The 25900-nt window shown below is 39.7% G+C and overlaps 1 protein-coding gene across 2 annotated transcripts; it reads left to right on the forward strand.

Moving 5' to 3' along the window:
• Window positions 1-10: 10 nt before the first annotated feature.
• ST13 (ST13 Hsp70 interacting protein) lies at window positions 11-25059 on the forward strand. 2 transcript variants are annotated; one of them, XM_038153820.1, is made up of 12 exons: window positions 11-217; window positions 4789-4846; window positions 6078-6147; window positions 6252-6322; window positions 6843-6909; window positions 7477-7561; window positions 10034-10144; window positions 11376-11478; window positions 14684-14800; window positions 15536-15587; window positions 16749-16843; window positions 20987-25059. In XM_038153820.1, exons 1-12 carry the CDS (start codon window positions 108-110, stop codon window positions 21113-21115), a joined length of 1068 nt encoding a protein of 355 aa, XP_038009748.1. In that variant the 5' UTR covers window positions 11-107; the 3' UTR covers window positions 21116-25059. The 2 variants fall into 2 exon arrangements, with proteins under 2 accessions (XP_038009748.1, XP_038009747.1); XM_038153819.1 differs by having other exon boundaries at window positions 13-217; window positions 15536-15599.
• The last annotated feature ends 841 nt before the right edge of the window (window positions 25060-25900 follow it).

Below are 25900 nucleotides of genomic sequence, written 5' to 3' on the forward strand. Positions count from 1 at the left end.
GTGACCAGACCCCTTGTGGGCGGAGCCTCTGGCGGGCGGGGCCGGCTGGAAGGTTCCGCGGCGGGTGGGCGGGGGAGCGAGCGTGTCTGGGCCGCTGCCGTGCCGCCATGGACTCGCGCAAGCTGAACGAGCTGCGGGCCTTCGTCCGGCTGTGCAAGCAGAACGCTGGACTGCTGCACACCCCGGAGCTCGCCTTCCTCCGCGAGTGGGTGGAGAGGTCGGTCCCGGGCCGCGGAAGGAGGCGGCCGTGAGGGGCGAGGGGGGAGGGGTGTTCTGGCGCGAGACGCGGTGAGGGGAGGGGGGCGTGTCTCCCGCGCGCGTGCCGCCGCTCGGGCGCGCCGCGTGGCCGGGGGCGCGCGGCGTCGCTCGCGCGGGTCCGATCCGGTCCGGTCCGCGCTGCGGCCTTCCCGCCCTCTCCTCCCCTTCCCGCCGGGATTACTCCTGGCGCGTTAAAAAGACTTGTTCGATTTTTGGTTTGTTTCGTTAACTCTGGCTATTCCCATTGCAAAAAGCCTGCCCCCCGGCCATCTCAGTGGCTCAGCTTTCCAGCCTGGAAAGCCCCAGAGTAATACTTACTGAGCTAATTCTCGCATTACGCAGCAGAGTTGGCTAGCCTGTCTTAAAAAGGAGCTGAGTTTGTGGGGAGGTGAGTGACGTTGATTGACATCCTGGTACCCAAAAGCACAAAATACCTGGCAGCTACAGTTCCTGTCCAAAACGTGGTTTGTTCTTTGAAGTTTATTGTCTCAAAGGTAGTAGAATTCTCCGCTCCCTGTGAGTCATTTAGGTACCTACTGTTAGCGCTGCACATACTCTGTGTGAGCGGGGCCTGCCGTAAGAGATGCTTCCCAAATGAAAATTCCCTTTGGGTTCCACGCTGAGAGGTCTGAAGCGCGAGGCTGGAAGGGTTGGGATTCTTTGCTGCTGGCAGAGAACCCACAGAACCCCTGTGTTCAGCTGCCGTGCCTCTGCTTGGCTTTAATGGGTGCTGTGCTAAAGAACTCTTGAGAAGCGAGGGACGTACTTTCAGATGCACATGTTAAGCAAAGAGAATTTTAAAGATTTTAATCTTGTGACAAACTGGGATTTGTTTTAGAAAATTAGCAGGATTTTGTGTGTACAGATGTATATATATGTACATATATATAGAGAAGTAAACACTGGCATTTCACAATACGTCTTGTAATGAAAATGGCTACAATGAAGTGTTACTTCGTGGTTTTTTTCAGTGATATTTAATTTTTTTATGTATCTGAATAATACTGTGGTTGTAAAACCACTGGTATTTACCTGAACTTGGCTTTGGAGTACTGACAGTAGATGTACCTCTGCCTAGGAAGGAGACCGATGTCTGTCTCATCCTACTGCAGGTCTTTATTTCTTTTGCTATTGCATAAAATACTTCAGTGCCTTACTCTAGGCTTCTTCCAGTGCTTCTGTTGCATAAATCTGAATGTGTGGCTAGGCTGCTTTAAGAGGGAGAGGAAGAACATTGACTTCTTTTTTTTGCCTAGGAACGTGTTAGGGAAAGGAAAGATGACCATCTGACTTTCTCCATGTTAATGAGAAGGGCTTTAATTTCCAGATTAATGTTTAGAATTTGTATTTGGTGCTTGTCTTATAAATACAGTAATTACATTTAGAGCCATGGAATGTTTTTTACATGTAAAATCTTCACTGAATGTCTTTATCTCAAAAGTTAAAAAATAATTCAGAGCAGAACCTCCTACAGCTCTCTCAAGTTTTCTGAGAGTTTTCATATGTAAGTTAAATATTTGCTAAGTAATACACTTGGGTGGTGATAGGGGTACCCAAATTACTTACCATGCAAAACTGTCTGGAATCCTGGTGGGGTTCCCTCTGCCTTTACATAATAGTTTTGTGTGCAGTAGAACTGTTAAGTGCATTATAGGGCCTGATCATTCTTTGGAAACTGCTTCAAACAGCATGGCCTGCCTTCAGGTGAGAATAAACTCGATAATTCTTATATCTCTGTCTGGCTCACCTGTCTTAATCTGAAAGACAAAGTTTGTTTACCTAGGTAGTGTTAAGAGTGATTAGAATAATGACTATATTATACTAAAATCCATCATTAATTTTTTTGACTAAAATTTGCTAATTGCTTTGATTCTTTTTTTCCTTAAGCCTAGTGATTCTAATTTAAATTTTGCTAACTACTCATGAAGCCAGAATGGGATGCTTTATTTCTCATTAGCTGTTAGTTTTGCATCAGTAACCTTAAGTCTTGCCTGTTTGCATTCACTTGTTGTTTTCTAACCCTTATTCTGGCTAGCTGTTGTATTTAACTTCTATACTGATCCTCTTTGTAGAGAAAGCAGAGGGTAGTGCGTGAGTGTGTTTGGAAAGTGTTTTGACTTTCCTTTTATCAAGCCCATTTTTTCATAATTGCATAAAAATACAAATGTTTTACTTGAATTATTATTAAATGAGTCATTAAAGGAAACACATTTCAAACCCCTGCAACTGAACAAAGGAACAATAGCAATCTTTAAAAATAAACCACAGAATCCCTAATTGATGAATAAGGCTTTTTGCCTTTTTTTTGTTGTTTTGTTCAAATAGGATTTTACCCTTTTGAATTCACAGTAATCCAGTTTCTAACTGAAGATAATTTTGCTGTCAATAATAAAAGTGGTTGCAGAAATCACATTTGCAGTTCTTCCAACAAGTCATAAATGTGACACTTTGCACGGCCCTGATGAGTGGAAATGTGCAGTCACTGTTGCAATGGAGTCCTGACAACTCCCAGTTGTTCCTGGCATCACACACTAAACTCATTGTGTGTCTTGTGTGTGTCTGTGCTTTTCCTACAGCTCAGTACCTGCCTTTCCCTACAAGAGCGTCTTGTGTTTCCATATACTGCTGAGGTTTAATACATTGCAAGCTTTGCATGTGTCCCTGCTATGTGTATTCAATCATTGCTATCAAATACTGGCTTAAGAGATTTTAGAGTAACTTGCTTTTGAGTTATTCTGGGATTGAACTGTAGTTTAAATAGAGATTACCGGGATAGCAAGAATATTCTCACATACTGTAAGTGCAACTGTTTAGCCTCGGCAGTTCATGAAATAGCATATTATGAAACGTGCATGTATATTAGTAAACATTTCTCAAACTGGACTAAACTTGAGTATTTTTGGAGGGATATGAAGAGAGCAGAGGAGACTGACTCAGTTGTTTCAGTCTTGAGGTGATTTAAGGTTTCAGACTTACAACCAGCTAATACCATGGATGTTAGCTATTAACTCCCTTAAAATGCTTTGTAATTTGTAGTTTTCTTTATGCAGAAGAAAAGTTCCAAGGCTTCACTAGATGGTCCCTGTAGTCCTCTCCTTGGCTTTTAGAGACTAATTGAGTTATGTGTTCTATTGTCAGCCTACGAGGGCAAAAATTTAGGAGGAACAGTTAGTCCATGTTCTGTGTTTTCTGCCAGGCTGGATAATGATTTCTCAGGCTGCAGTTGTTTAGTCCGTGCAGTATAACTTTGATTAGGTAATGTCAACATCCCGGGGACACAGAGATTGTTGGAATAGCTTCAGAACATGCTGGTGTTATTCACTTGTTGGGGTTTTGTTGGTTAGATGGTTGGTTGGTTGGTTTTGGAGTTTTTTGACAGTTTTTCCTTGTAAATGAGAAGCAGTTTTATGCTGTTTGCTTGCCTTTTGCTGCAGGGCCTTGTGCCAGGACCTGTCAATCCTGTCAACTCCTCCAACTCCTTTTACCCTTTCTCCCCCAATTCATCCCTATCCCTCTCCTCTTCTGCCTCATTCAGGTTTGTTTTCAGCCGGTTTGAGGCCTGACTCTGAGGTGCTGCTGACAGGAGGGAGGAAAGAGGGGAGAATGAACTGCAGTAGCTTGACTTAAGAACTTATAACTTCTCATCCTTGGGATACAGTTTTTTGTTGCACTAATTCTTGAAAGCAGATAGTCCTACATCCTTCCAATTCCTCCTGCCCAGCCCTGTTCAGTCATCTCCTCCTCTCCCTTGCATCCCATCTAACCAGTTGTGTGGGGCTCCAAGGAGCTGGTTGTTGAGTTCATGGAAACATTTTTATTGAAAACCATCAGTAGGTGGAAATGTGGGGCAGGGGATGCCTCGGAATGCTATTCCTTGTGCCGTGCCGTCATAGGTATGATTAGATGTTCTGCCTAAGAGCTGGAGAATCCAGCATCTGCATATTCCTGGCTGCTAATCTAAGTCGATAGCATGTGGAAGTTTATTCTGTGTTGACAGAATGCTGTCTCCACCAAGATTGCTCCTTAACTGTGGCGAAGGAGAAGCAGGAATATTGCTATGTGTAAGAGAAATGTTTTGGTTTTTTCCCTAGGCAGCAGATTTTTTTTAATTGCATAGCCATTTTAGGCTGTTCTCTTTAATTGTTTGACCTCTGTTTAAAACATATATTCCAATTTTAATAATATCTGTAATCATAATATCTAGTTTTGATTCAAACATAAGTTACATTTAAATGAGAAAATCCATTTGAGCCAAGGGGCAGCTTTTCCTTGTGAGGAAGGGTGGGTGGGTGAAGGGTGATGCAAGTGAGTACAAGTCTCAAAGGAGTTGTACAACAGTGTGCATTGCACTACATTGAGAAAAGTGTGGGAGATGTGTACTCTGTTTACTGCTTTGACAGTGAAATGGATCACCATGTTTTGTGTTACACCAAAAAGCTGAGATTACCAGGATTTGAATCCATAAAAGACATGCCACTATTTTGATAATCTTACTGTTTTGTTTTGTCTTTTCTCTGTTTTGCTGAAAAGTATGGGAGGCACAATACCACCTGCTCCAGCCAATGCTGCCACGGAGGAGACAAGTAAGGTGAGATATGAAGAATTTATCGCTGAAAATTGATGCTGGCAAAATTACTGAGAAGCAGAAGGGGAAAATTTGCTGTCAGTTTCCAGTCAGATGGGATGGGGGTGAATGTGAGAGTTCATTCTGAAGCCTGCCCATTGTGTGTTTTAGATGACTTGTTACAGATGGCTTCCTAGTTAATTTCAAGTGTTATCATGCTCCATTTCCCTAATCCTGAATGCCTGATGTTCTTTGCAGTGCAAATGGCATACAGAGTCTTGATTTCTTTTATTTGGTTTATTTTCTCTTGTCTGTTTAGAAACCATTCCTCTAGTCATTAGTGGATTATATTATAATCTTTTCTTGAGATGAAGTATTAACGAGCATGATAAGTAATGAAGTGCTTAGTGGAACTATCAAATTTTTAAGGCAGTATTGTCGAAGATGTTTGCTTTTGTTGATTTATTTTAAGGGAGAAAACAAATTTGCCTTGTAGATATTTGTATCAGGATTTTTTCAAGTTTGAAATACTTTTGGAAAAAAGATATTTTTAAGTTTTTTTTTAGCAAGACATTGGAGGCTGGAATTACTGGCCAGTTAGAGCAATATGGAGGGATTGTGTTTATGTACTGAATATAGTCTGTGACAAGAGAAGTATAAAGACAGCAGCTTGTATCTGTGATCATAGACAGGTTGTGCTAAGTTGTGGGATTCAGATGAAATTTAGGTAGAAGTCAATAAAACATTTGAAATTTTTGAAAAAATATTCTCTGTAGAAGTGGCAATAATCTTAGACCTTGGCAGATGAAAACAATATTTAAATCACTGTCATCAGCTTATTGTTCCCTGCTAAAGGACATTAGCCTAATGGTATTAAATTGAGAGAATTTTTGATCCAGAGAATGTGTGAGGGAAGGCAGGAAGATTGGAAGGGTTGGTTAGTAATCACTGTGAAACTGGATCTGAATTGGATGTTATTTGGATTATTTGGTTTTGGTTATTGAATTACAAAATTTGAAGGACCAGCTTTACCAATCATAGAAGTTTATGAGTCCAGATTTGGGCTCTGAAATATTTGCTTACATGATAGGAGGAGGGATTAATCTGAGAAGAGGGAAAAGGAGATTGGTATGTTAAAAATGAAATACTTCAGCTGTACTGCAATCTGATTTTTCTAATACACTGTTATTTATGAGAGTGGAAATAGAGCATTGGTCAGAAATAATGTGAGCTTACAAATATGTGTCTCTCTCAGGGCAAAGCAGAGGAACGCCCAGAGGAGCCGGTTAAATCACCTGAACCAGAAAGTGAAGAGAGCGACTTAGGTGGGCAAAATAGTGACTTGATTGCATTTTGCCAATCTGAAAATAATTCTGAAAATCCTGTCTCTGTAGATGGAACTTAGTGTTGCTTTTTGTTCTTCCCCCAGAAATTGATAATGAGGGAGTGATTGAACCAGACAACGACGACCCTCAAGAAATGGGAGATGAAAATGTGGAGGTAAGCAAAATATTTTCAGTGTGGCAGTAGGAAAGATAGGAGGGTTTGAGTGTATTCAAGGATAGCAGCTGAGGGAGGATGAATACTCTATTATCTGTGTAACCAGCTGTTGTTTTGGCTCTTTTTCTTCTAAACAAAAAACTTAATGGCTTAGAATCACATTCTTTTCTTTTTCAAGGTTAGAGTAAATCAAAAAGTTCCATGTGGATGATCAGGTCAGAAAACGCCAAAAAAGTTTATCAAAACACCCAAGCAAACTAGCTATGTCGAATTCTACCGTTATTCAACTTCGCTTTCGAATGTTTTATAGCTGAAAATAATGTTGACTAATGTCTTCAAGCTGAAAGCAAAGGTTTTGTGGGTTTTTTTGACCTATGATTTCAATGCAAATTAAAATTACGGTTCTGGAATTGGACCACTGAAGCACTTTCTCTTTTGGCGAAGTCTTAGTGTGGTAATTTTGGCCTGGACTCTACAGCTTTTGGAGTTTGTGTGTGTATTTTTCATTTTATTTTGTTAGGTAACTGAAGAGATGGCAGATCAAGCTAATGAAAAGAAGATGGAAGCGATAAATGCTCTCAGTGAAGGTGATAAATTGTTTTTAGTACTTATTCAGGGACATTTGTTCGGGTTTTCCTCTTACAAAAAAGAAGGTGAATATCTTGGACCATTATGAATGCTTTTGAGGAGGAGGAGGAAACATACTTCTTATTGGATACCCAAAACTGTCTAGAACTTGAAAGCTTCTTCCAGTACTGTTTTTCCAATGTAGCCATAGTTTAAGGAAAGGGGGAAGGAGGTACTACAGCATCTTAATTACAAATTGATCATTATAGTAATTCCCTCCATATTATGATTAGTGTCTCTAGTGGTTTGTCTTAATGCAGTGAAAAGGTGTAAAGATGTGACATTCTGTTTGATTGCATTCAAAGTTAAATATACAAATTTAACTGGGAAAATACCTCTTCTCTTCAAGCATTAATTTAGGAGTTTGTACTTCAGTAACATAGTAAGATAGAGAAAGTGATTTTTCTTTGTTGCTAATCTTCTATCCAAGAAGTGTTTAGGCTCATAACACTGTGTAAGGCAGGTTTGGGAATTCAGATGTAATTTCATTATGTAATCATCGAAACTTCACTGGTACTTCTATTTAGGGGACCTTCAGAAGGCTGTTGACTTGTTCACAGATGCTATCAAGCTGAATCCTTGTTTGGCCATCTTGTATGCCAAGAGGGCAAGGTGAGTCATAACCTAGTGATTGATACTTCTGCCTGTTCTGTTATTTTCCTTAAGGAGCCTAAATATAAGGCAACTTGAGGATCTGTGTAAACTTCAACCACAGGAGGGAAAGGGAAGTGTTCATTTCATGCAGTTTCTCTTCTATTTGACTCACCAGATTTGCTGTAGCAGCCATATAAAGAATCTTGGTAAGAGAGTAAATAACAGAATGGTGTTCCAAAATGCATTGTGGTTACATTAAGGACACTTTCCTGTCTAACCTTCCAGGAGGCACCCTGGCAGTCACGCTCGCACTGCCTGAGTTGGGACTGAAGTGCCTTTGCAGCTACACCCCCCACACTCATATAGTCAGATCAGGTTTCCTTACTGTCTTGACCCTCAGTTTCCCACAGCAGACTCTAAGACGTCTGGATCCTTAAAATAATTTAATCATGGTACAATAATAAATTAACAGCTCGAGCTGGTGCCTCTGAGGAGGGATTCCAAACAGAGAAAGCCCTGGGCTTTTATACCTTCACAGCGTGCTTGTGAAAGTCTGAGATGTCCTAGTGTCTAGTCACCTGGCTGGGCCACAGGTCCCTGTGCAAAGGTTGGCACCAGTTCTTGCCTGGGGATCTCATCACCCAGAGTCCAGTCTTCAGCTGACACTGCAGCTGCACATGGAGTATTCCTGCACTGAAAGTATTCCTCAACAATAGTGCATTTGGTATGTTGAGGTAGAATAATGCTGGGTTACAAACACTTGTAAAATCTGAAGTGTATTTTAGGATTAAGATAATGATTGAGATGAGACTCTGTTTAGATGCAAACTTAGTTAAGAATCCTGTGAATTCTCTCCCTGTTGTACCTGCTAAATGAATTTATTAGTAGACCAGGTTCTGTTCAATGGTCATATGTTTGAACAGGACATATCTGTACCTCAGCTCATTCTCCACCCCCCTTACTGTTACTTACATCTGCCTGACTGCAGATGGTGCATTGGGAACTTTATAAATTCATATGAACAAACATCTTTATCTTCCTGATTCTTCAGGAAGGCTTGACAAGTATGGGTTGCTGGAGCAGATTTTTTTTCTGTTCTTACATGAAGGACCATTAGTCATGGATGATGTGATAATTTAGTGGATCTTTCCCATAGCAATTATATTCAAAGAGAACATAAACTTTCATAAGATTAATTAGTGTCCTTTGTAATACAAAATACTGTTCTGTTGTAATACATCTTGACTGGTACTTGCCTTGCTGTTTTTTTCCTTTCCATATCAAAGTTTTTGCATGTAACACCACTTGTGTACCTTAATACACTGTTGCTGTTGCCATCATAACAGTATGCTTAAAATCTCTTACAGTGTCCTATCTTCTCAGGACTGGGTGCAGTAATGAAAAATAAGAATGTTAGGAGAAGTTTAAAAGTTCCTTCAATGTGGTCTGTTGTAGAAAAAATTTAATAATATATTAGGATATTGTAAAAGTTGCTATGCTGATCAAGTGCTAGGAGTAATACGTGGTTTTGGTTATGGGGGGTTTGTGTGTTTGACTAGGGGCTTTGTGGAGCCAGCAGCATTGGAATGGCTCTCATTGATGAGGTGTAGCTTTGGGACACTTCCCTGACACCCTATCCCCGTTTGTTCCTAGAAGACAGTGTGTGACTTTGTGCTTGCTTTATAAGAAGCCTTAATAATGAAGTTACTTACAGGAATTGTTGACAAACTGTTTTCAAATACATGTAGAAGGAAGATGTAGAATTAGATGTAGATGTGGAAGTTCTGGCATGGAATATGTTGAATATTGAATACTTTTGTTAATTCAGGAATGTTTTTTAGTGTTTCTTTGAGATTTTTAATTTTAATTACTTGACTCTCCTAAAGTACCACTCTACTAGTTAGTCTGATATGCTTATGTGGTGTAAAATTTTCAGTCTTTACATTTAACTGACAAGGGATTGGGGCTTCTTGCTGAGTTTGTGTTTGTTTTGCTGCTTTTGATTTTGATGACTCATGTCCTACCTCCTTTTCCCCGTGACTCTAGCTGTTGATCCTTGTTGCCTGTGTAACTCCCCATGCTTTCTTTGTGTTACTGTGTTAAAGACTGTGCAAGATGGTATGCCGAATATTGTTGTTGGTTTTGTTCAAATTGCTAGTTGCCATTGGCCGTAGACCCCAAGCACCATGGGGCTGAACTGTCCTTTGCATTTCTGTATCTTCTCATCTGCACTGATGTTATTCTTATTGGCAGGGTTTGAGTCTGAACAATGAATGCTTTCAATTCTTGCTCATGACTCACCTACAGTGCTGGGAGGGTGAGATGAAATTTTAGTGACTTTGTTATCTATGTTTCTATGAAATCTTTTTGAACTCGGCTCTTCAAATGCACTATCTCACTAGCTTGCCTGTTAGTCATGCAAAATTAGTTCCAGCTTAAGTTAGTAACTTGGTATTTCAATATGTATGATACATGTTCTTGTTCCCACAGTGTTTTTGTGAAACTCCAGAAGCCAAATGCTGCCATTAGAGATTGTGACAGAGCCATCAAGATTAATCCTGACTCGGCACAGACCTATAAATGGAGGGGGAAAGCACATAGGTAATGAACTGCACCTGTACTTGATATTATCTTTACTTGGGGGGAATAGTTTTGTTCACACATTCTCTCCTTCTCTGTGCCTCTGAACTGTTTGTCTTGTACCTGAGACCTATTTCTTAGCTGTGAGCCAAGAAACCATTGTGATGAGTATGTGGCTTAGAGAATAGAAAGGATGATGGTGATTTATTGATGGCAATTTATGAGTAGTTCTCCTTGTAGTGTTTCCCCTCCACTCACCCTTCCTGTCTCTCTCTCATCTTCTAATGGCTTACTGCTTTTTCTGAATAACATTTTGTAATTATTTGGTAAAGATAGTGAGATCGAGAGCTGCTTGTTTTATTTGTTTGGAGGTCTTTTGTTTTCACTTCGTTTGTTGGGGTTTTTTTTAGTGACCTGTAATTCTTGAATATTTCTCTGCTGTCCTTTTCCCTTAGACCCTGGAGCTCTTTTACATAGTAAATTGAAATGCCTGGTTATTAGGGAACATTTGTTGTGAACATTGTAATTATTTAAAATGGTGTTAGGCATCCCACCAACTATAGTTCAACTTTTTTTTTTTTTAGTAGCAATAAATCAAGAAAAAAGGTGACAATTCTTATGGCTTATATGAAAGCGGAAGAAATAAATGCTAATGTAACTTTTTAAAAGTGTCTTAGTGTTTAGAGAGTAGTTTTTAGTGTCTGCAGTTTTAATTTACAGTGGGAAGACTGGAGAATAGTTTGAATTAATACCTCTGTCTGTGAGCAGAAGTGCTTTCACCTTTTAGTAATACCACCATTTGCTTCAATTTTTGATTGTCAAGAGTATGTATAAATTAATAGTAAAGAAGTGTGCACAGAGGCTTACACGACTGCTTTAATTGAGATGTGGTGCATCCAGTCACGAGGTTTGAGTGCTGAGTAAGAGGGTCCACTTGAACCTGAGGTGGTAGTAGTGCTTCATGTGTTTAGGGTACCCTTCTCCCTGTTAGATCATTCTTTATAGCAGACAAGGACACAATCTCATGGAGAGTTTTTTACTTATTGTTCCTTCAAACAAAAGTTACTGTAAGGATATGAAGCAAACAAGTGTCCTCTAACCGTATTGTAGCATGCGGCTTAGAGGAGTCACCATGGATCTTAAACTCCTTGTAGCTCTCGGTAAAGTTTCAGACTAATGCATGGTAAAATGTTTTGAAGAGCTGCAAGTGTTCAGTTTTCCCTTCTGACTCTTGATGTCTTCTGAATTCCAGACTTCTTGGTCACTGGGAGGAGGCTGCTCATGATCTTGCATTAGCTTGTAAACTGGATTATGATGAAGATGCAAGCGCCATGCTGAAGGAGGTGCAGCCAAGAGTAAGTGGGGAGGAATGTTAGAGGTCTTTCCTGGATTTGTCTGAGTGATACAGCTGCCTTCATAGTCTTCACCAGGGATTGTCCGGAAGAAATGTGTTCGTATGTGTTCCAACACTTCAGACTGAGTTTATAAACACTTCTTTACTGTCTTCAGTAACAACTGTTTATGTCTGTGTGTAGAGAAATTGAATGTGTGGAGCTGGGCATGTAACAGAAATATGAAATATAATCCTTTTTCAGATTTTAACAGAACAATCTGAAGCAGTTGAAGTTTGCCAGGTATTTTAGAATCTAGACTAAAAACTTTCCGAAAAGCCAGAGATAGCTGATAATTGATTTTTTTCCCCAAGATATTTCTCAGTTGATCAAAGCTTTGACCTTGAGCACATTTTCCAAAGGAAGCATTTTGCTGTGGTTTGTACTTTCATTAGTCAGCCCCATGAGGGCAGCCTCAGCTCTGCACAACTGGTTTTCAGCTGTTCTCCCCTGGCTGACCCCAACAGTCTTCTAAGGAGAAACTGCTGTGACACTATTGATAGCAGGCTTTCTTTTTCATGTTTTTGCCTGTTCCTTTGAAGTGATTGTCACACCACAGATGGCAGCTGTTGCATTGTATTGGATTTACATAGGAAGTTTGAGGGAAGGTAGAGACTGCAGGGCTGGCCTCTTGTAAAGAGAGACCTGAGGCCGCCCCTGTGTCAGAGGGAGCCAATTCCAGCTGGTGCCAAAGCTGAGTGAGTCAGTGATGACAGTGGTGCTTCTGTGATAAGATATTTAAGAAAGGGTTAAAAAATACAGTGTAACTGCTGTGAGAGGGAGGGCAGTAAAGAAGAAAAATTTGAGAGAAGCCTTCCCTCAGAGACACCAAGATCAGTGAAAAAGGAAGTGGGAGGAGGTGTGCTGGGCATGGGAGCAGAGATCATGGTCATGGTTAAGTAGGTGTCCTTCTTGAGCCCATAGAGATCCACAGTGGGGCAGATCTCCCCTGCAGCCCATGGAGGATCCCATGACAGAGGAAGTGGATGAGCCCTGAAGAAAGCTGCAGCTCATGGAGAGTCCCCTGGGGCAGGCTCCTAGCAGAAGCTGCAGCCTGTGGAGAGAAGCCTATGCAGAAGCTGGTTTTGACCCATGGTGGATCAGTCTGTTGTTTAACGCTGTACCTTGTGGGGACAACCACACTGGAGCAGTTTGTGAAGAACTGTATGCTGAGGGGCAGACCCCTGGGGCAGGAAAATGGTGTGAAAAGGGAGGAGAGGCAGAAATACAGTGTTATGAACTGATGATGGCCCCCATCCCACTGTGCTCTTCAGGGGGGAAGAGAGGGGAATGAAGCAGTAAAGCTGAGCTTCGGGAAGAAGGTTGTTTTAGTTTTGTCTTTGTTTTTCATCATCCTGCTCCATTTTTAATGGGCAATAAATTGAATTAATCCTCCCCAGGTTGAGTCTGTTTTGCCCATGATGGTAGTGGGTGAGTGATCTTGTCTTTATGTCAGGCCAAGAGCTTCTCCATCTTATTTTCTCTTCCTGTCCCGTTGAGGAGCAGGGAGTGAGAGAGTGGCTTAGTGAGCATCTGGCAGCCAGTCAAGCTTAAACCCCCACATGCATAAATGTTCCTGTGTCTAAGAACTTCAGCTTTCAGCTTTTCTACCATGTCTTTGCTGTCTCCAGCAAAATGACAATGGAAACCATTTTACAACCTATTAGTCTTCTGTTTTGGAGACTGTTGGTCTGTGGTTAATTTAATTAGGTCTTAGGTTTCAATTGGTTTTCACAAGAAGTAAATACTTAATGCTTGGCTGAGGGGTAGCCTCTTCTTTCCCAGTTAGTCTGCCTGAGCACAGAAACAGCAGAGTGAGTACATGTGATACATTGATGTGTAGTTGCTAACTGCATGGGAATTTGTGTATGTGGCTCTAGGAAAAAAACATAGGATCTTTCCATCAGTGATTTTCAAAATCTTTAGTAAGTGAAAATGATGTATTCATCTAATTTATTCATTTCAAGCTTCCCTAGAATTTTTTACTTTGTAGCACTTTCAGCTAAAAGTCTAAGTCAAATTCTAAAAATGTTTCATTCATTTTGAGAAATACTTAGAAATAACAAAAATCTAAAATTTGGAAACTATTTATGCTTCATTAAAAAGAAAACAACACTTAACTTTCTCTGAATGAGCCATTAAATGTCAGTGACATCAGGATCTGAGAGCAGGTACTGCATTCACTCCCTATCGTTCCTGCAGCCTCCAGTGTGCTTTCTCTGGCAGATGCACTTCAGGAATAATGTTGTATGGAATGGGTATCACCTAACTAAAATAAGTTGTATCAAATTTCTCCTACTTAAAAAGCAATTTTTTTCCATTAAAGAATAGGAGTATATCTCTAAAAGAATACAAGAGTATCCATTGTCTAATTAGAGTCTTTGTTCTTGTACCCTATTTGCTATGTGTTTTTCAGTTACAGGAATGTTACAGAGTAACCATCATACACTATTTCTGGAATCATGAAACATTTTTGCAATTATTGATAAGGATATCTTCTGTTTTGAGGAAACCAGTGCTGCCATTAATTCTGTTGTTATTAGGAGCCCTGAGCGAGGAGCCTTGCGAAGTTCATTGTGAATTCTTCTTTCGCTGGGACTATAGATTTAATACATTTGAAGAAATAGTTAGTAAAATGAAGCAAACTTCCTCCCCACCAGCCCTTTCTTGGGTTGATTGAGGAATTATTTGGTCTGCTTGTGTCGGTCTGTACATGCTGTAGAGGCATCTGAAACAGTGATAACACTATCTGGAAAGTGTGTGTGTGCAGTGGGAATTATACTTCCTGTTGTGCCTTTTTCCAAGACAGTTGCTGATTTTAGCCCCAGAGAAGTCAATATTTCAGCTTAAAAGCAGAAAGGGACATGGAATAATAACATGTTCGAGTTCTAACGATGATGCAAGTCCCAAAACTACTGCAAAAAAAAAAAAAGTTAGAGTGCATGTTCTGGTGAACCCAGTCAGGGTTGAGTAGACATGAATGACTGACTGCCATGGGAAGGAAGTAGCAAATGGCTCCTAAAACAAAGAGGCTTTTAGGGTGCGAAATCAGATCTTAGTTTTAAGAACTGGTAGAATGGGTTGGTTATGCTTACATGTGTTCTGTACTGAATTACATTGTGTGAGATGCTAGAAATATATAGGAACTCCTGGTATTCCATTGTGACAGGCTCAGAAAATTGCAGAGCATCGACGAAAATATGAGCGGAAGCGTGAAGAAAAGGAAATCAAAGAAAGAATGGAAAGAGTGAAGAAGGCACGGGAGGAGCATGAGAAAGCACAGAGGGTGAATATTCAGGCTTTAATATTTCTTAATAATTTAGAGAGTGTTAATTTTGGTTAAAATTAATTACAGAGGGAAAAAAATGCTTTAAATGTAAGATTTTAGAGAGTTGGTTTCTGTCTTGGTTGCTTAACCAGTAATGAAATCTGGAGAAGAAAGCATTTGAGTTCATCTGGTTTTATTGCTTGTGACAAAAACAGTCTCTGGAATCTCTACTAATCCTGTATTTCAAGAAGTCAGTTATTGTGTGACTGTTCCAGAATAGGTTTCACTTAAAGTACTTATGTGTCCCAAAGTGGGAGGTTTTAAATTCAGAATAATACTTTGCTTCTCTTCCTCAATTCCTGGCACAGTGCTTTTTTTTTTTTTTTTTTTTTTTTTTTTTTTTTTTTTTTTTTTTTTGTGCTTTAATGATCTATTTCAATATGTGGGGGGTGGGAGTAGTAAAAATGGTGCACTACAATACAGTTGGGGAGCTAAAACAAATCATACAGTATTCAGTATTTGTATTCAGTAGAAACATACCCTGCATAACTAACCTGCAGTCATGTACAAAACTACGAATAGAGCAATTTCTTGTCAGTGGCTTTAAAGATAGGAGAGTGCTTTGTTTCTTGTGATGGCATATCTGCCTGAAACAGTCTCGGCTGGTTTTTTTTCCTTCTAAACCCAGTTGAGCAGTAGAAAACAAGCTGCACTTCCATTGTTTTGAGTGGAATGATGTGCTTTCATCTGCAGGAGGAAGAAGCAAGACGACAGGCAGGAGGAGCTCAGTTTGGTGGCTTCCCAGGTGGCTTCCCAGGTATTTTATTTTTAATCACAAATACTTTAGGTAGGGGTGGCTGTTGTTTCCATATGGAGTATTATAACTGCAGTTTTTATAGCATTTGTTCTCAAGACAGAGAGAAAAATCTTACGTGAAGTTTAGAACTTGTATACAAATAACTCTTGGAGCTCTACTGGTAAGAGCGATGGGATTCTTTCTCTTGAAGAGGATTGATGCTGTGTAGCAAGTAGAGGGAAGACAGAAATCAATAATTGAAGAATAACAGAATGAAGGGATTTAGGTCTGGGAAAACAAAAGAAGCAGAATTTGCTTGATAATGTGTTTAAAAATGAGTATAAAAATGTTTTCTAAATTACTCAGAGTGCCTTGAATCCATTTAAGAGCAACAGTTTTAAAGTTAAAATTTTTGATTGAAAATGAGGGAAATCTGTGCTGGTTGCAAGCTGTTGTTAACAGAATAGTTTTTTAAAGGAGGTAGTGCAGATTTCCTTATAGAAAAGAGCCTTTCCTTGACAGCTTTGCAAAAATCAGGCTTTCCATGTTCTACAATGAACTGGGGAGAAACAAAAGTACTGATGCTTGTGAAGATTGAGATGTAGTTGAGAGTTGAGATAGGCTGTGTGCGTGCTCTGACTGGATCAGCAGCCAGATAGACTCTATGTGTCATGCTCAGCACAGCTGGGGAAGCTGCAGAATGAGGATTCCATAAGAGAACCTCAAGCATTTTGCTTCAGGGATGTTTTTCTTGGGGTTTTGTTGGAGTTTTTTCCTATTCCTGGCACAATGTTTCTAAACCTGAAGTTCCTGCCAAATGTGGAATGTGGCTGGGACATAATACTGAGCTGCTTCTGCCCTGAACTGTTCACCCCAGGCATTCAAACTCCTTATGCTCCTGAGCTTGAGACCTACCTCATTTTAGTTAACCCGGAAAAGAACTGTACGCATTACAAGCCTCCTATTCAATTGGTTTAAAAACATGGAAGAAATGACATCCAGGTCTTAACAGAAAGGAAAGGTGAAGACCCTGCTTTCCATTGAGTGGGCCAGCTGTAGCCATATGGAAGACATGGCTTTAGAGATGTGGCAAGGGCAGTAGGTCTTGGTCTCAGTCAGCATAATTACAGTATGGGTGAGTTGAACATTTTTCTTGTGTTGGATTTTCAGGTGGCTTTCCTGGGGCTGCAGGCATGCCAGGAATGGCAGGTATGCCAGGTCTCAATGAGATCCTCAGCGATCCAGAAGTTCTTGCAGCCATGCAGGTGACTATTTGTTAAAGCCGAAGCTACATGTTCTGAATGAGCCTAAGGGGAGGAAGGAAGATGTGACCTTTTGGATGGCAATGGGGTGCTTGCTTATTTCCAATGTAAAATTCTTTCCTCATGTGTGTGACACCAGACTGTCTGGATTAAATGTTAGCTGTTTTGCAAACTAATGGAAGCTTAATTAAATATGACCCACAAACCCTGCCCCCCATCTATGATAGGCAAAACTGTGTGTTATATACAGTTGTCATCTCTTTTGAAAAAGTCTCTCAAATGGTCCTTTTCCACACATTATAATTCATTTGCTCATTTTTTGAATGCACACACTTTATAGAGGGATAATTATGCACAAACAAAAAAATAGATAATATTTTTCTTACACAATATATTATAATGATATTGTGATGAGAATTACCTTTCTCTTAGATTAAATGTTTGAGGTTTTGCCAGAGACAAACTATTATTGGAATAGTTCTTCATCTGGCATTTTCTGAAATCATATTCAGAAAGCTTGATTAATTGCTCAATGTCATAACTACTTCTACTCAAGAAAAGTATTTCAGCAGATTAAAGGGAACATGTCTGACAACTCCATTTTAAGGGCAGGTGGGCTAGAAAAAGTCAGAGCTACATAGTTATATTTGCATTCTAATATGATCAAGTACAGAGCTGTCTTGTTTCTTTTTTCTGGATTGCTGTGAGTAGAGTTACATATTGTCCTCAGCTCACTGAAATAAAGGCATCACAAAGGAAGCTTATTCAGTATGCCCTGGAATCACAAAAAAATCATCACTGTCCATACAAAAGTTCATGGGTTTGTTCCCTTAATGGTTGCTGGTGTTGGAAAGCACAGCTTCACTTAGGCTGCCACAGTCGGCAGTGTTGGCTTGCATGCAAACCATGCAGAAAGGGCCCTTGATTGTAGCTGTCTTCCTTACCTGGCTACTTCCTGCTCTGACACTGGAGTTTGTGATGAGAGGTTGCTGAAAACAGTGTTGAGGTGCAGCTAAATATTAAGTGCTTGTCACATGCCTTTAAGAAAACTCCATTGCATGCTGACTCCATATGCTCCAGCATAGGGTAGAACTCTTGCAAGAATGTGTGTTGACAGTGTTTTCTGATAATGCAGGCAGGCTTTAGCATGTACAGCTATCTAAATATGATTTATTAGAACTTGACCTATGTCTACACTGCCACCTTTTCCTAAAATGTCCAACTCTACTTTCTGGTCTTTTCTGAATTGGCCATGTAAGCTCTAGTTTGAAAAGACAGTAGCTTCTACTGCTTGGCATCTGCCCAGTGCAGCTATGGAATATGTTGATGGATAATGTAAGCTGGCAGCAATTATGTCTGTTATCTGAGGTAACAAAAAAGTCTGAACATACTGAATCACACAAGTCACTCCAAAATTGCTTTGTAACTGTTGGTCTGTAGAGGCTTTTCATAGTGAGGATTTAGTGCCAAAATGGGAGTATTTTAAGAGTAAAGGCCACTACCTCAGTCTCTTTAGACTTGCTGTGATTTCATCATTTTGGAGACTATTCTCCATGAGTTAGCACTGAAATGTGCCTGAGTGTCCTGACATCTCAGTAAACCTGACAGCTGTGGGTGCCTGAAGACAAGCCAGATTAAACTGCTTTTACTGTTAACTTCATCTTGTCATCCATAGAAGCAACCAAAGAACCTGATCGGGCTGCCTGTGGACATGTTTAGGGGAGTTATTGCTTGTCATTGGCATAAATCTTACCTGGGTCTAGGTGACCCTGCCTGGGCAGAGGTGTTGGCCTAGATATCCAGAGGTCCCTTCCAACCCGAACAATTCTATGATTTTGTGATCTCTGCAAACCACTATAAAAACTTCTTTCTTGAGGAAGATTTCTTGTTCCATTACCTGAAGATTTATTTCTTCAGGATTTTTTTTTGCTCAAAGCAGCCAAACTTCTCTTTTATTTCTTTTCATAGCTTCTTAATGGTAGCAAGTTGTGACTTTTTGCAGTGACTTCTAATGCGTGCTTTTTTATCTCATTTGCCCCTAAGCTTTCTAGTCTCCAGAAGAATTGACGGAAATTTTAGTGTGTTTTATTTTACTGTTTTGTCTGTCTGGAGGGCTGTCTAGTATTTCATATCTTGCATATACAACTGCTTTCTCTAGACATGAGACATTTGCATTTTGGAGTCAAACAGAAGTTCTTTCTATAAGAAGTGATGTGTAAGGTGAACCTATGGATTCCTTATTTGACATGTAGCCATATGTTAGACACAGACTTCCAACAAAATGTGTTAAGTTGGGGGGAAAAAAAAGTAGTGATAACTTCTTTCTTGGAAGTATTATTTTTCCTTCTGCAACTAAAGACCAGAGCATTACAAAACTGAATGTCTCCCTAGTACCATTAATAGAATGGCTACCATTCTACCTTATGCACTAAACATTTCCCTCCAGAAATGCTGATATCCTCAGTCTTACACTTTATTTTGATAATATTGCTCATCACTGTCAAACCTTGGATGTTACAAGCACTCTCTAAGGTTGAGAGCTTCCAGGGAGTCACAAAAACACAGAATCACTTTCTTGCTGTGAATTTATAGGAAAGTGAAACACATAGCATAAAACTGGATATTTAACATTGATTTAGGAGTGCTTTGACACAAACTAGTGGCTAAGGTTACTCTGCTTTTTGTTCCAGATTCATATATAAGTGAAACGACAAACTTAACAACATGACAATCTTTATAATCATATGCCCTAGTTTGAAATCAATTCAAGAAGTGTGAGGTTGTGAAAGTCTGCCTTTTTTCTTTGCATGGGAATCCTGTAAGGTGGAGAGAATGTATCTAATCTCTCTTTACTGAACTTCAGCATTCTATTTTCCATATACTTTGCAGATTATATTTTGTGAGGGAGACAACACATCTGTAAATCCTCCCATAAGACTGGACTCTTGGTTCCCAACATGTATAAAATATGAGGTGTGTGGGTGCTTTCAGTAGAGTCCACACCTACCAAATGCAATTTAGGGTCAGACTTGTTGAACAGCTTTGGATTGAGTCTGATGCTAGAATAGATACAGGATGGTATTATTGTACCACAGACAGCTCTGAGCACGCTGGTTGTGTTGTGATGGTTTCCAAAGAGCATGCCTGCTGTAGCAGTGGGTTGGAAGTCTAGGAAGCAGTATGTCTTTTGGTGAAACACTTAAATGTCCTAGAAAGAACAGCAGATGAAATTACAGCTAACATCTGTGATTTGTATTGAACATAATAAACTGCTTACACTTTGTTGAATTAAAGAAAATTGGAATTTTTTGTAGATACTGCTTATAATGGAAACATTTTTCCCGGCTGAGATGTAAAATTGTTACATACAGAGTCATTATGTTCAGAACATACAGAGGTAAAACAAGTAAAACCAGTTCAAGCTTCATGGAGGCCAAAGTATGAATACTAGAAGTATGGGGAAAAGGTATTAATGCTTCTCATACTAAATAGAGAAGATGGAGTTATTTTTTGGGCACTGACTTTATTGAATATATGGATGTATTTATCAACTGCAGCACAGTGGTGTGATGAGAGATAACAAGATTCTTTTCCAAGTGTGAGTTCTCAATGGAGGTGAGGAATGACTGAGAATTAGATGCATTTTAAAAGCCAAACATTTCCACATTGTCTGCTCACAACCCAACAGTTTCAAGCTTCTGCTGCTAGAATGAAAAAATGAGAAAAGGATGAGAATCAGCTGTTGCTCAGAGTAGAGTTATCCTATCATGCATGCTACACACATCAAACTCCTACCTCTTTCAAAATGCATTTGAAAGATGCCTGAACAGAAATAATACAGTAGGTGTGGCTGTGTTTGATAGCTCCTGTTCTGGGAAAACAGAAGTCTTATTTGATCCCTCTTCTCATACACTGAACTATTAGCGTAACAAGTTCAGTAATGACTCTGGTGTTTAGTGACACAGCTTGAACAGCTTGCACTGTATTATTGAGTTGTCTTTAGAGAATTCTTGCCAGAAGTCTAACGTAATCTTGTCATGTAAAAGCTGAGCAAGACTAGATTCACGTGGAACTACATAATCACTTTTGTAGAGTTGTTTTACAAATGCCCTAATTTTAAATTTTTTTTTTCTTTTTGTCCTACAGGATCCAGAAGTTATGGTTGCATTCCAAGATGTTGCCCAGAATCCAGCAAATATGTCCAAGTACCAGAGCAATCCTAAGGTCATGAATCTCATCAGTAAATTGTCTGCCAAATTTGGCAGTAAACCATAAAATCCCTGGTTCTTAAAAATCATACCTGAACAGGAAGGATTGGATTTGGCTAACCAATGTTGCAATAAAATAAACCATTTTACCTCTGATCTTCTTAAGAAGAGAAATGGGGTGTTCTAAGGAGAACTGCTCTCTAGCCCCAGGTATTGACTTTATTCAATTATTGGTTTCTAGAACTCAAATTATATTCAGATGACCTAGTTTTCAACAATCCCTTCTTGTCCAACAGTTGCAACCTTTCATTGTAAGTGTTACAGACAGTTTTCTCCAAATTAACTTTCTTATAACAAATTGTAGTATTCCAGGAGTATAAGATAAAAACATGCTATTTTTTTTATTGCTCTCACTGAGCAAAGGAGAAAGAACTTTAACAACTGAAGTCTGGCTTAATCCCCTTAGGACAGGAAAATAGCAAAGGTGGGACAAGTCTGAAGAATTAACTGGATAAAGGAATTGTCTGCAAATACAACTTTTTTTTATGGGTGATAGACTTTTTAAAGCTGTTATCAGTATAATTAGGCTAGCTAGTTACACACTGGAACTTCTGGCAGTACTGCAAATAGTATATCATTTTGATCACCACAACTGTGCAGCAAAGGTGCAGTTCCACCCTTTGCACAACCTGGCATGAAGTATATATTGCTGAGGCCACAGATGTTTTGTTACTTGTTCAGTTCTTGTCCAGCACCTTTACGTAACATTTTATTTATCAGTCTGGGTATGGGAGAGCAGCTTCCTGTCTGTGCTTGTACTCTTGTCCTTTCCCATTTGGCAGGCCCTCTGCTGGTTGCACTCACCCTTCCTTGGGGCCATGCTTACCAGGTTGCATCTATTTGGAAACTTTAGGGAAGGAATCTTGTTCCCATCACTACCTCTGTCCCACTGAATGCAAGCCATCCAGAACATGTACATGCAGAGTTACAGGTTGGTGAAGTGGAGAATACCCAACAGAATTGCAGCTCTGGGTTCTGAATCAGTTTGGGTTCTTACATGCTCGCTGATTAAAATTTCTAGGTCCAAGTCCTGCTGTCTCTGTGTCTCTGATGACTCTTTCTTCACCACATTCTGTAGTCTTCCATCTTTTCTTGTAGCCTCTTGTTAAAAAAAAAAAAAAAATCTGTTGTTGTGGTTTCATACCTCCATGGTTTTGAGGCTTGTGATACAGAGGAAAAGGTGAAGTAAATGGAAAAGACAGAACATTCTTCTAATACATGCATTTATCAGCATGGGTATCTTTGATGCAGTGTCTGTCTTGATGATATTTGGTGGATTTGGCTACCAATAAAGACAGTTGTTGCTTCTGTTTGTCTTGGCTAAAAACAACTTTATGTAGAAAAAATGACCAGAGTTACCTGTTCACCCCTTGAATTTTAAGGTTTGTGTTACTCTTTTGTAATTCTGTATCTTGAGCCATAATTGATGTTACCATTTTTAAACAAATCTGGTTTGATGTAGGAGCTCTGCAGCAGTTGCAAAAAAGTAAATCCCCAAATGCTTTTTCTCCTACTAATGACCCTGCACAAGGAAATGTGAATCTTTTTGCTTAAGAAATACAGTTCTGAATACTTCTCTTAGCCTTTAAAAATAAAGTATGGTTTTGAAAAACACAGCTTTTTGGGTTTGTGTAACTTTCTGATAAAAACTATTTTGCTTAAATGAAACGTGGAAGTGCTTTATTCTAACTGTGTATATAACTTGTGTTCTAAATTGGAACAAAATGCCAAAGGGCCTGTCTTCATGACCGAATAAACTCAAATTACAATGGTGTGTTGCTGTGTGCATGGCTTTTGGTCATAGTCTTGATCTCCCATTCCCAAAAAGAGATATGTGAAGTAGGTCACCCCTCAATATAGGCTAAATCTTGACTTCTGCATTCAGGCTAGTGCATGTGTTGTGCACAAATTAGAGTATCTTGAATATAGATTTATTCCCTACAGTTTCCTGTTATTCCAACATGGCTGTTTGTGTCTGTCTTTCCATGAGTAGTCAAAAGTAGTAAGTTACTCCTAGGTAATAGAAACAGTCATATCTGTGTCCTGCCTGCTTGCTTATACATGAGTTGCCCTTACTGAGAGTTGATTGATTCTGTAAAAGCATTCTCTCTCATTTTGATGTTGGCTTTAGCAGTTTAGCTGAATTCTCGTTATTTGGGAATATACATCCTGTGACTCCCTTGGTGTGTGAGCTTTTTTGGTTTTAGTGCTCTCAGCAAGTAAATTGATGAGCTGTCTGGACCTCATCTCAGTTCTCTGAGTTGGTGTGTGGACATCTAAGCAGCAAAACTAGTTTAAACAGAAGTTACAAGTGCAGAAAGCTAACTGCACGAGAGATGAGCAAAGACAGGAGGTTCCAAATGTGGGATGTAAGTAGCTAAATGAGGAAGTTGTTATTTTCATTGATTGCTCCTGTATTTCCCAGCAGATCCTTCAGGTTATTTGTGTGAGTCCCAGTGACTTGACTGTCCTCTCCGGTTCAGCTGCTGCCCCAAGGGAAAGCAAGTGTCAGCTCAGTTGCCACATCCAGGCTGTTCTAGTTCACAGGGAGTCCTTTTGCATAGTAATGTGGAAAATGCAAAGCTTGGTGCCTTTACCAGAAATTTTTGGAAATTTTATCTCCCTTCGTTGTTGGTACTTGTTGAGGCGGCTTGGTTTGTCTTTGTGGGAAGGCAGTAACTGGATGAGTAGGAGCCAGACACTCAAAGTTGGATGAAGGCAGATGGGACAAAGCTAGGTAGAGCAGTGATAGGCCAGAGGAGAATGGGTCAATGAGTATTAAAAAGCCACATAAAACTATGTTACAGCGACAGCCTTTTGCAAGTACTATATTTAGTTTAGAATGTCTGTCTTTAAATGCCGCCTTGTTTTTATTGTGTGTGATTTTCAGGGCTTTTGCATAAGCCACACTCTTGCATACCTGTACATCCCTCTTCTGTGGAATGGAAGAGGAAATAAGATTGTTATGGGAGCTCATGGTACCTGCTGTCCAAGCAGAATCCTTCATCCATATGGATGGCAGACTCTGGACACAGCCAGGGGGAGCTGGAGCCAGGTTAGCCTTGGCATGTACCTTCCTATGGATCACGGCGTGCTGCTGACTGGAAGGGTTTGGAGCCTCTTTGAAATCCCCCAGGGCAAGTATGCTGAGGGATGCTAGTGGCAGAGGCCTGGAGGGTTGTTTCTTGTTTGCTCCAGGGCAGTCTGACCTGGCAGTTAGTGGTACTGACAATGGTTGGTAACCTGGAGCTGGAGGGTGGCTCACTAAGCCAACGGTAGCAGTGGTTTATTTCTGATGCCTAGAGAAAGGTGTCCTGTGAAACACATTCAGAGCCCTGCAGAGGTGGGCCTCAACCTTGCTTCACACATGATGGAGTGAGGGCAACATTGTAGAAAGTAATTCTGGATTACCAAAGAGCTGAATGGAGTAAAAAATGGTGGTGTCCAATTGAATGCAGACACCTCCATGTTCAGTACCACAAGACAAATCATAGGAGGTCAGTAGTGATATAAGAAAATGCAAATAGAGTGGAAGCAGGAACAGTTTTAATGTGGCAAATAAATGAAGCAGATCAGGTGGTTGCTGGTAAATCTGTACTATAGAACAAGAAAAAAAAAATTAAGCAGCCGGGCAACAAGTCACTGATCACTTTATGAATCAAAGCTTGGGTACATCATACTCACTTGATGTGACCCTCACAAACAGGAACTTCACGTACGACAAACCTTTCCTTGTCCCTACTGACTGGAGGTCCCAGAGAATGTAAATACCAAGGACTCTCCTGTAAATCTGAATCTTGATGACTAACCAAATCCAGATGTTCATTTGTAAATTTGCTAACAAAGTGTTACTACTGTATTTGTCTGCTTACAAACACACTTTTGAAAGCTATATCCTAGATGTATGATCTCAGACAAGCTTGAGATCTTATCAATAAATAAATAAATGTATTTGCAGAATGTGTTAAGTCTCTTTTTGTTAAGTGGGTTACAACTTTGACACCTTTGTTGTTGCACAAGATTTTTTTAATGTATAAACATTTATTTCAGAGGCTACAAGGAATGGAAGTTGCTACTGTATGTAAAGAAATGTGAAGGATTACAGGGTTTAGGTTAGCAGTTTATCTTAGAATTTCTTCCAGAAGTACAACAGCTGCAGCAGTCCAGATGGTACACATCATTTTTATGGAACAAAGGTATTCAGAAAAACAAAGTATTTATTACTCAAGTGTCAAGTAAGTAACAGGGAGGTGAGGTCTAAAGCAGGTAATAGTAAATTGAATTCCATTACTGAAACATTTAGTTTTATAACATTCTCACTGGTGGGTAAGAGTTCTAGAAATGAGTTCAATTTGCATTTCACATTTCAGAAGGAAAAATATCATAGCTGAAATCATGTAACAACCAGCACAGTGTTCAATAAAATTAGCTTTTAAATGGGCTGAAGGTACAAGTTGTCAGGAAATCATCAAAAATAGATGGAAAAATATCAAAGTACTATATTGAGAGTGAAGTGTCTGAGCTGCTGCCAGCTGCACTGCCTCTCATTAGAGAAAATTCATTCTGATGTTTAGCCACTAGTGTTTAGCTCTTATTTGAAAGAGAAAACCACCTGTGCTTTCTTATTTCAGATTTTTAAAAAATTGGTCTAAAATATGGCTTGTTGCTAAGAGTGAATAAGGAAAAATTAACATAACTGTTTTACAAGATGATTTGCCCTCCCACTTTCTTGTGTGTTATCCTACAATGAGGAAAAGTTCTTCAAAAAGAAAAGGTTTTTCAGAAGCCATTT

This window comes from Motacilla alba, chromosome 1A, assembly GCF_015832195.1.
Source record: "Motacilla alba alba isolate MOTALB_02 chromosome 1A, Motacilla_alba_V1.0_pri, whole genome shotgun sequence".
Lineage (NCBI taxonomy): Eukaryota > Metazoa > Chordata > Aves > Passeriformes > Motacillidae > Motacilla > Motacilla alba.